The sequence below is a fragment of the Sinocyclocheilus grahami genome, unplaced genomic scaffold, assembly GCF_001515645.1.
Source record: "Sinocyclocheilus grahami isolate Dianchi unplaced genomic scaffold, SAMN03320097.WGS_v1.1 scaffold11.1, whole genome shotgun sequence".
NCBI classification, from domain to species: Eukaryota; Metazoa; Chordata; class Actinopteri; order Cypriniformes; family Cyprinidae; genus Sinocyclocheilus; species Sinocyclocheilus grahami.
The window spans coordinates 805,436-816,092 of record NW_015505190.1 but is presented as its reverse complement, the minus strand read 5'-3'; the positions used below and the strand labels follow the sequence as shown (position 1 = coordinate 816,092).

Sequence of the window (10,657 nt, the reverse complement as noted above, 5' to 3'; positions counted from 1 at the left end):
AAAAAAAATTAAATTGGGGAAGATTTTTTAGGGAAAAAAAATTAAAAAAAAAAAAAAAAAAAAAAGATAAATAAATAAATAAATACAAAATGGTGACACTGATCATGAGAATTTGTTTTTCATGATCATGTTGACCATGTTCTTCATGCGCTTTGTATTTTGAATTTCAAATCATTTACACAAACTTGTGGAGTTCATGCGAGTGCGGCTGCTTTTTAAGTAAAAGCAGGATCAAAGAAATTTTAATTATTCCCATAAATTGTTATGCTCATTTGCAGCTCTTTTCTTATCTTTACGTTATTTTTTTTAATCAATAAAACAAGCATTTGCATGACATGTTGCTTAATGTCTTGGCATATTCATATTCACTTTTAGAACTACAGTAATGTGAGAGAAGGATTAGGACTGGATGGCTGAAACAGGTTCAAACCTGCTCCTTAAGTATACTGAAACTATACTATACTAAAGCTGCTATTATGCAACAGTCTGATATATTACTCTCTTTGACTGGTAAATTGGGAATTTGAATATAGATTTTTTTTTATTACAGCTCTACATTTCATCTTGAGTCTGTAAATGTGACATATAACCGACTGATCACTGACAACAATCTTTGCTAGCAATTAAGCTTGATCTCCTAATCGAAATTGGCAAGTTATTTGCTTTTGCATTGCAGCAGAACTGTCAATTTGAATAAGTGTACATAAAATGAGATACTTCAAACAGAACTGCCTGCACTCCTGTCAGCACACCTCTGTTTGATCTAGGCCATTATGAAAAACAGAAATGGTAGGGCAAAGTGAATTGTCTGTATGCTTACATTTGGGGTTTGGAATACATTTTATTAAAACGTAATGTGACATTAATGTGCACTGAATGATTTAAAGTCTTTAGCCAAAAGGTTTAAGTGACTTTGACAAAAGGTAATATATACCTAATAGCAAATTGTGAGCTTTTCTTAAGGTTACTGCACATTCGTAAAACAGAGGTGTGACACAGAGTCATTAGTACGTTACAAAGCGATTCTCTTAAAAGAACATATTTGCATGCGTGTTTTCGTTGAGCAAGTAGGTCAACTGCATTAGAGCTTCATTCCACAAGTGTGCAAAATGTGAGTGTGTGAGTGTGAATTGAAGTGTCTACAAATGATCTTTTATAAGAATTGTATATATTAATTATGTGATAAAAAAAGTATACCATGGAGTGAAATCATGACCTCCTAAAATCCGTATAATATTAAAGCCTGGCATGCAATAATTTAAATAAACTTATGTGCTATACAGGTTTTTTTTTAAATTGCATGCAATTATTAATGTACATATATATTGTTTTAACATTAAAAAAATATGTGAAATAACATGAAATCATAAATGCCATCATTGGTAAAAAGATCACATACAAATGAAGTGGAAAAAATAAAGTGAGAAGTACATGAGTGATGAAAATAAGTTTTTATTGGTGTTCAGAAAAATAGATTACACTACTGCAAAATGTGTGTCTAAGTAAACTGTATTGTTCGTTAGGCAGAACAAGCATTTTTCACAACACTGTCTGTTGAGAAATGTTTCCTACTACATGAACTACTTTAAACCATTTTTTTTACTGTGCCTGTCTTACAGCATATAAAATGCAGCATTATTACACATCATAGAGAGGTACTTTAACACCTTGTTGAAGGTAAGTGTCTAGTGCCTCAGGAGTGTAAGGATGTGTGTGTTCATTTATCCTGACAACCCCTGCCCTTTCCTCTGCACTTATCCTTGCCGTGCTTCTTTGTGTAGTAGGCCTTGGCTAGGCCAGCTATACACTGACTGAATTCACGGAAGTTCACTTCACCATCATGGTTCTTATCCAGTTCTTCCATGACCTCCTTAATATTGTCTGGATCCACTTTATCCTGAGACAGACATAGAGGGAGGAATGTCAATGCTGTAATTACTTACATACCACTCATAGCTGTATCGCCAAAAAAAACAAAAACGAACTACAACTAGAGGAGGCTTTGTGTACAAGACACTAAAAAGAATGTTAGCAAGTGAAAGATGGATAAAATGAAGATCCTCATGCATGCATGTTATGACTCATTAGGGTAAACCGCTCTCATGCCAGTTGCCATGATAACAGTGCACAACATCCGCACAGCATTTAATTAGGAAATAGATTTGTTGCAACTTGTAACATGTTGAAGGTGTTCACTTCCTCCAACCAATAGCTTTCTTTCTCACAACTTCATATTTTTTCAATGCATCTCTCTAATTCTCACCTTAAATTCGGGACTGGTAATTTGGGCTTTGATTAGCTGTCCAAGTTCAGCATTACTGAGTTGGGTTTTCTGCTCATCTGTCCCTGCATATTCCTCAAACACCTCCACTATGGCCACGATGGCTTTCTCCAGCTTAGACATGTCTATAAGAAAGAAAACAAGAGAGAGAAATCATCTCATGCACTAATGCCAGTCAGCACCTCTTCATGCACATTAATCAACCAGAAAGTCTTTAGCCAATGCAATACAATTACATCTGTTGCAAAAATACCCACAGAATTATAGATTGCATTTCTATAAATTTCTTCTCTGTCCTATTTTTGTAGCTCTGTGTTTCCTGCTTTTTGCACTCTCATTTTCTCACTCTCTTTCTATTTTCTTTCACCTACCTTGAGTTTGGTGTGTTCCCAGAGAAGTTAAGCAGACGTTTTGCTGGAGTAAATCATCTGCTGCTTTTAAAGCACAGATTTTATACGCCACAGTACACACAACGGCAGGAATGATTCATTCTTTTGCTATGAAGGATCCGTAGCACACCCAATCCAGTTCTACGAGATTCACATGCCGTTAAAAAAATAAATTTTTGTTACACTTTTTAGCTTTAAAGATCATATTGTGATGTGTTTGACTCAGCTAGTTGATTATAGTAACTAATAAGTAAACAAACAAAATATAGGGGATTTCCCTAGTCAGACTGCATGGGGAATCTGAGTCATATTTTAGTGACTCTTTCGCTCTCTCTTCTGGGCGTTGCCAGGCCTGAACGCCATATTTCCATGTCTTTTTTCTGATGTGAATGGGCAAGCTTTAAACTTTCTTTTAAAAATGTTTCACATTCAGCATTTTGGATAAAGATAAAAGACTCATTTTGCAGCTATGACACTGTTGCTGATGTTTTCGTGGAGGTTTTAATCACAAGCTTCAAGTGAAGCTTCATGTTTGTAATAAACAGACATGCTTCTCCTCTCTAAATCTAGTCTTTATACATCAAAGAATGCCTGATATTTGCAAAATGGCCTTGTATTGAAAAGAGACTACATGAATGTTTGATCTGCAGCTGTACACAGAAATGCAAACAAAAATGAAGGCAGCTGCAGACAATGGTGCATACAATAGTGCACAAAACCACAGACAATGACTGCTCAACTGCATTAAAACTGATGACTACTCAGTGTGCAGCAACGGGATTATTCAGTATCTTCTTTAAGCTTTTCCTTTATGAGAGAAATGCTAAGACACTTACTCATCAGCCATGAGTGTCATAATATATTGATATTATAGTTTTGGTTCCTGAAAAAGTAAACACCTGGATAAACAGACCACACCCTTTTGAATTCACTTAACCGAACATACTTTTCACGGATGATAACAGAATATATATTTTTATCTTCATAAAAACAAACAACATAGTACATGTCAATGTCACAAACCTCTGTGACAGATCTGTAGACTGTGAAGGGTGTGCACTTTTAAGTGTGTGTTATTTAACCCTCTTTTGTTCAGGGCCAGTTCTTCTATACTGTATGGTAAGCATTTATGCACCTCCGGCGTTTTTACTGTAGTGCACAAACAAACACACCTAGACAAATATGCACACACACACACACACACACACCCACACACACACAGGTGTATAGGTGCCATAGACATGAGGATCCATCATGAACGATCATGCCTGGAATTATAATACGAAAAGGAAAATAAAAAATAAAATGCACAAAATAAAATCACTTTATATGATATCATGACACTTTAACATTAAAACTGATAAAGGGAAGCAAACATGTTGATGTTAGCGTTTCAGTTTTTAAAGCAATTCATCAGAGACAGATGTGAACAGTAATTGTGCTCTAAACTGCTGAGCATTTAGCAAACACCCACAGACATGTTTGATCTCATTTGTGGAGCTATTGTGGGGGGAAATAAGTGTTCTTTGTCTACGAGTTGAGAAATGGAAAAGGAGAAGTGGAGAATAGGAGGAGTTGATGTGCTCATGTGGTATACTGCTGACATCTAGTGATCACCTTCCTTAACTATAATTATAAGGTCTTGTGGCATATATTAACAATACCGGCTGGTAGAAAATTTTTCTATAGGGCTGTGAAATTTCAACAATTTCAGCAAACATCCCAGCATGATTTAATGTTAAACAGTTAACGTTAAAGAATAAAGAGTTAAGCTAACGGAAGTTAATGAATATTAAAATCTAGAATTTGAAACATATCTGAAATAAAAGGTCAATTAAAAGCTATATTTATATATAGCTTATATATTTATTATTAGTAGTAGTAGTATTAGTGTGTAGCTCAGGGAGGGCGGCGCCCCAGCGCCCTCTATTGGCCAGCCCCCTTCAAACACTTAATTTCACTTTTACAATAAATACATAAATAAAATAAAATAAAAGTGTCCTCGTGTCATTCCGTTTGTTTGTGCATCAATGTGAGAAGGCTGTATATGTACACATAATAATTATTAGTATTGTATCAATATACGTATTGTACTGAAGATCTTAACTATGTATTTAAAGTTCACACACATCATGTGCCTTACGGAGTAGAAAAACAAAACAAAACATGTTAGTGCTGTTGCCATGACCTCGTGTGGTTGACACACCCCAGAGTCATTCATGGTTGCTTTGCAACTCGACTGTTTACACGGATTTCAAACACGCCCACATACTGTCGGTGGTTGGTGAGGGGGAGGAGGGCTTGCACGTGTTAAAATCACCAACCAAATGTGTCATCGGGTTAACTATCATTTTAAACTCTAGATCCTAAAAGTTTATATGTACATTTTATTATACATATATATACTATGTAAACATAGCTTGTGCATGAGGTCCAGTGAGGGTACAAATCGTGAAAATTATGCTCCACTACAGATAGGCCATAACACACAAAGGAATGCATAAAATATTGATATGTTAGCGTTACATCTGAGTCAGAGCTGTAGAGAGAGAGAGTTGTGACAACTCCGTTCACTCCAATGGACCAGTTTTTTTTTTACAGCAATGGCGGATCGTGGAGCCGCTCAATAGTTCCCGGAAGTTAGCGCCCATACTATCAGCGCCGTAGAGATGCAGCAGAAAAGACTTTTAAAAGGTAAGACATTTATAGAACAAAATAGTATATTATCAAATATTAACATCTGAGGGGTGCACAAGAATCAAAAACATTGAACAAGATTAGTTTTCACTTAATAAAATATCTTCATTTATTTGGAACGAATTTATATAGAGGCTGAAGTTACCTTGGCAGAAGACCACGATGTCGTTTATATAGCAAACACGGACTTTTACCATGGTAACTAAAGCCTAAAATATGTTAACAAGGCAGGTACGGATAGCTGACCACATTAATCCTCAAATATTAGAGGATTTTATCTTTTAAAAACAACACTGATATAACTACATATGTATACTACGTATACATTATTTTATAAATAATGTAAATAAATTATTTTATTGTCTACTAATTACCAAAAATCACAGTTCTGTCTCTCCAACTCAATGTATTTCAATTGCCCGCTATGAACTTCCTGGAACTATTTGAGGTCTACATTTTGGACTTCGTTGACGCAACTCTCTCTTTCCATGGCTCTGATCTGAGTTAAATCGGTTTACTTAATGTCTGTTGTGTAAATGGTGGATTTAGATAAAAAAAGGATGAGAGCTGAACCTACCTTTATATTCTATAAGTAGAAAGCATTCAGAAACAACATTTATTTTTCATATTTGTATTAGTTAAAACTACCAATGTCAGGAGAATAAAAATGATTTGTTTAAATATATGTTTATACATAGTACATAATCATAAAAAATGTTTACTCCCATTTTCCCCAGTAAGACATAATAAATACTAATAATTAACAAAGAGTTTTTACCTGACTGCTCTTTGAATATCTATGAAGTCCCTGTAGTACCAATGAGTCTACCAGAAAATTATGTTTCCTTCAGTCTGGTTGCTCTTCAGGCAGGAATAAGTGTAATTAGTTTGAATTCAAATTGAACTTTATTGATGTTGTGAGTGTCTGTTAGAGATTCAGTCATTTGTGGGATAAGGCAAGGTTGTTCTGCAGCACTTCAGTCACCTCGTTAAATGAGACGTTTCATCTAATCTGTACCAATCAAGCAGCTGTTATTGTAACGTCTTTTGATTATCATCAGAACAGAGGAAATAAAACACAGAAAGGTACACAGAACTAAACATTCAAAAATATACAGGGTTAACAAATGTCATTCTCATCTCAAGCTAAATAAATCCTGTAATATGCTGTGTTTTGGGACATCATGCCTGCAGAAATAACAAGGCTGACCAGTTATTTTACTTTAAAGGCACTTGCGAAAAGTAAATATAATTTAATGATCATACTTCTTATAAGTTGTTTGTGCAAATAAGGGACAAAATTGCACCCATTTTCTAGAATGATCGATATAACAAAAATGTCAATTCAAACTAAGACATGACATCTTTATAACTTTGCAAAGAATTGCTGAATCCAGCTCCGAACTGCATGGAAGCAAAGGATGAAAAAAACAACCTGTATATAAACAAAGTGTTTATTTCTGTGGTGGAAGTTACGGGACTTCTGTGGGTGATTTATTTTGTGTCTAATGCTAATACTTACAAAGAGTTGAAAATAAAATTGAACAGCACTTAACAAAACTGAAAAACCATCCTCCTTTACATACATACAGCGAAACTGTAGTAACAACTTCAAATTGAGGCATGTGGCTTTTAATCTCTATTAACAAAATGACAGAACAGTCATCTTTTATTGCTTTTTGACACCCCCTGCCCCCTGCTTCTGCTTCATCTGGTAGAGCTGTTCACAGGCAATGGACAGGCCCACCACAAGAGACACAAACTCTTCAAAATTCACCTCTCCATCGCCATTAGTGTCCAAATCCCTCATAATCCTGTCTACAGCAGCAGGGTCCTTCTGAGACTGCAGTAGAAGAGACAAGAAGTACATGTTTAAAATAGAACAAATGGAAGCAGTTTTCCAAAGAAAATGGAAAAAGAGTAAAGTTTTAGAAAGATCTGAAAGATGAGCAGGGCCAAAAATTTTGCTACATCATAGCGGGCCCCGATCATCACAGGGCCCAAGCCAGTGTTTAGAGTTGCCCCGCCCTGGGTGTAGCAATAACAGATGGAATGTTGTACCTTCAGAAAGCTAGACAACTCTGTCTCCATCAGCAATTTGAGCTCTCTGCGATTTAATGTTGATGTATTTCCACTCTCTTTGCTCGCATAACGGTGAAACACTGTGATCAGCGTCTCCATCGCTCTCTCCAGATCAGACGGCATTGTGACTGTCTACAGTGAGAGATAATGTATTAGTTTATGTGAGTGTTTCATCCCTTAATCAAACTGAATATTGTGCAAACAGCCCATTGTTCTCCTTCTACCAGGCAGACTGAAACAGCAGTGGATTTTTCCATTTGGAAATAAGCCAAAGTGTGAGCAATACCCACCAACCGGCACGCCAAGTAGATGCAGTAAAAATTAAGGCATTTAATAACAGTATATGCTGATGCAAATCTTTCAATTATTTAAGTATTAATAGCAGTTGTATAAACTGAACTGTTATCTACCTGTAAAGTTTAGATTATATTACGTAAATGACGCTGACGTCCATAGAATCTGTGCATCTACACGTACGTCACATTCGGAGGCTTATCGTTAAGTATTTTCGTATAGTTTGGTCCCACTAACGCTTAACAAGTAGCCATAACTTACAATATTATGGTAGAACCTTTTCTCAAAAAGTGCTCTCAGTAGGTAACTAAGTTGTACTATGCTCTTATTTAAATGGCAAGTCGTTTCTGAATAGTAAAAGATTACGTACTTACGCTGATAAAATGCAGAGCGTCACCTGAAGATGAAAGAATGAACTGAATGTCCCGAGCAAGAGCTGGTCAAGAAGCAGAGCAGGAATTTATACCGGGGCTCCGCCCGAAAGATGAGTGTGAGGTTGGGTGAGTCTGGGGGTGAGGACTGTAATGGTAACTGTTTAGGGCTTAAAGCCACAGAAAACGCTGACTGGAATCTACAATCCAAACGTGAATTAGTGTATGTATGTAAATTAATATACTAATCCTCCTGTTAGAGATTTATGAATGAGAAATTCCACACTTAAACTTGCTGGAATATAAACACACCTTAAACTGGCCTAAGATGGTTTGTTGCTCTGGTTTCCTGGATTTAGGGGTTTTTGGTGGACAATAGTAAACCAGCTAAAAGCAGCATTCACGTCAATGCACTCATACTTATGTTGAACAAATGTTCAGAATATATGTTTTCACATCAAGCAGGAAGGAACAGCTCTCACTCCTTTCCACCATTTCCCAAGTGAGTGACTCAAAGCTTTCACAATGCGTCTTGCCTTAAAACACAACATGTCTTGCTCTCAATTTTGGACAGATGTCTGAAAAGGATACTTGCCAGGGCATTATTTTTGAGGGTAGGGCTGCTGATAAAGCTTGTTCCGGTCTGCAAAGTAGGTATGAGGGGATGTCTCTACTCAGCACACAGGATGTGCCTTTAACCATTTAGTCTATGTAAGAAAATGCACTCTCTCATACTTAAAGTCTACATCAACACAACCTCGGGGTGTGTTTGGCAAAATAATTACTGTGCACATACCAGGAAAGAGTACAGTATGTTTAGCTAGAATCCATGCATTCATTACACCACAGAACTAATAAATCAATATTTCCCCAGACAAAATAAAGAGACCGTTACTCAGACAACTTATATAGTTTATCCCTTTGGAAACTAAATGGAATCTCTATCAGTAGGACATGGGAAGGAAAAGAGGAAGAGAGCGACCGGTCATGGGTGGATGACACATGGTGTTTTGAGCAGGCCTGATTGCGTTGTCATAGTAACATGGTGAATTCCAAGCAAGTACAGCTCTGAAGGGTTTTCACTACCACAATTCTCTCAACATTCTTTTCAAGCTACGGCATGATGTTTTTTTAAGTGGCCAAACTAGTAGTTTGGTCCACAAAAGGCTAACACAGATATACATATATTCATAAATGAAAGAAGAATGGAAAAAAAGCAAGCTTTTGCAACTACAGCATTGATCCACTCAGAAAAGACATAAATGTATATTCAGGGTTTCTGCTGTTTTAATTAAAGTACATTTAAGACTTTTTAAGACCAAGTAAAGAAAATATAATAAATTGAATAGAGCACAATATGTCAATGGTCTGTAAATGTCTTGTATAAGCATCACTTCAGAGTTTGTAAATACAACTTCCAATATATCTCCTTTAGTTTTTAATACATTTTTCGTGCAATGTATTAAAGCCCAACCACTAGAATATGGAAATAATCATCAGTATTTTCATCTTCTGTTCCAGTGCAAATGTCTTAAGATTCTTAAATCAAGATAAATTTACTTGAGAAGCAAAATGACAAGATAAGAAGTCTTGTTTTATGAGAAATGTTTAATGTTTAATACAAGGTTTCATAACCCATAGACAGATATTTATGTTTTAAGCATAAACTCACTTAATTTTGTTCAATTTTTCAGAGCATAAGAATTCATATGTTCAGTTTGCATCTTAAGTAACTGTATCTTGATTTAAGGATGTTTAGATATTTGTATTGGAAAAGTGCATTCAACATTTAATGGCATGACTGAATTTCATGTAAGACTTTCTGCCCTGGTTTAAGGCCTTTTTAAGCCTTAATTTGTCTAAGGACAAATTAGCACTTTCTAAGACCTTTTGAAGACCTACAGAAACTCTGATGTAAAATAGACTTCCATGAGTTTTGTCCTTCTGAAAATTCAGTGCTTGTGTTCATACAGCCTGCAGAACGATTTCAGCCAATCACAGCAGTTTCACAACTATCTGGTTGTAATTGAAACACATTGAACAAATATTTGGGTGCGCTTCAACTGGTAGAGGCCCATATTTTTTTTTTTAATTCCATGCCAATTTGATCCTTATCTGCAGTTTGTCCTTTTAAGGACTGAGTAGATTAAATAGAAAGTTTTTTGTAGGGTGAACATTTTTTTCATTGTGAGGCCTTAGGCACTTAGCCAACACAGTTTAGCATACATAATGGGTGGAGAACCCAGAGCGATGAAAACACTTTGCGGGTTAAGGTGCGGTCACAAAAGTTAGCTCCATGTCTGCATGGGAAGCTTTTACACATCCATACGAGTCTCCCGATTTAACAGATTCCTATTTCTGACTGGTGGTTTTAATAAACAGTATGGCTGTTTGTATGTGTTGATGTTTGATATGCACATCTTTCTCTTGATATGCAAATGTTCCGACCTTTATGAGTCATGACTAACCTATTTCCATATTGTTGACCTTACAAGAACTCCATAGCACAATCCATAATCAATTTCAGTCATTAAAATGGAATA

The 10,657-nt window shown here is 36.0% G+C and overlaps 2 protein-coding genes across 4 annotated transcripts; both read right to left on the bottom strand.

Annotated features, from left to right (window-relative positions):
• Window positions 1–1,432: 1,432 nt before the first annotated feature.
• Window positions 1,433–2,860, bottom strand: LOC107596441 (protein S100-B-like). Its single transcript, XM_016287188.1, has 3 exons — window positions 2,653–2,860; window positions 2,264–2,406; window positions 1,433–1,897 (listed from the first exon to the last, which is right to left on the bottom strand). The coding sequence occupies exons 2-3, from the start codon at window positions 2,402–2,404 to the stop codon at window positions 1,718–1,720; spliced, it is 321 nt and encodes a 106-aa protein (XP_016142674.1). The 5' UTR covers window positions 2,405–2,406; window positions 2,653–2,860; the 3' UTR covers window positions 1,433–1,717.
• Window positions 2,861–6,805: 3,945 nt separating this feature from the next.
• Window positions 6,806–8,217, bottom strand: LOC107595024 (protein S100-A1-like). 3 transcript variants are annotated; one of them, XM_016285298.1, is made up of 3 exons: window positions 8,118–8,217; window positions 7,429–7,581; window positions 6,806–7,210 (listed from the first exon to the last, which is right to left on the bottom strand). In XM_016285298.1, the coding sequence occupies exons 2-3, from the start codon at window positions 7,570–7,572 to the stop codon at window positions 7,037–7,039; spliced, it is 318 nt and encodes a 105-aa protein (XP_016140784.1). In that variant the 5' UTR covers window positions 7,573–7,581; window positions 8,118–8,217; the 3' UTR covers window positions 6,806–7,036. The 3 variants fall into 3 exon arrangements, with proteins under 3 accessions (XP_016140784.1, XP_016140798.1, XP_016140792.1); XM_016285312.1 differs by having other exon boundaries at window positions 7,429–7,577; window positions 8,118–8,210; XM_016285306.1 differs by having other exon boundaries at window positions 8,114–8,206.
• Window positions 8,218–10,657: the final 2,440 nt, after the last annotated feature.

Bases quoted from the DNA above. Each gene is read 5' to 3' on its own strand.
- LOC107595024 (XM_016285298.1), bottom strand. From the start codon at position 7,572: ATGCCGTCTGATCTGGAGAGAGCGATGGAGACGCTGATCACAGTGTTT. The intron at 7,211-7,428 runs GTACAACATTCC...CTTCTACTGCAG, and splicing joins AGTTGTCTAGCTTTCTGAAG to TCTCAGAAGGACCCTGCTGC.
- LOC107596441 (XM_016287188.1), bottom strand. From the start codon at position 2,404: ATGTCTAAGCTGGAGAAAGCCATCGTGGCCATAGTGGAGGTGTTTGAG. The intron at 1,898-2,263 runs GTGAGAATTAGA...TGTCTGTCTCAG, and splicing joins TTACCAGTCCCGAATTTAAG to GATAAAGTGGATCCAGACAA.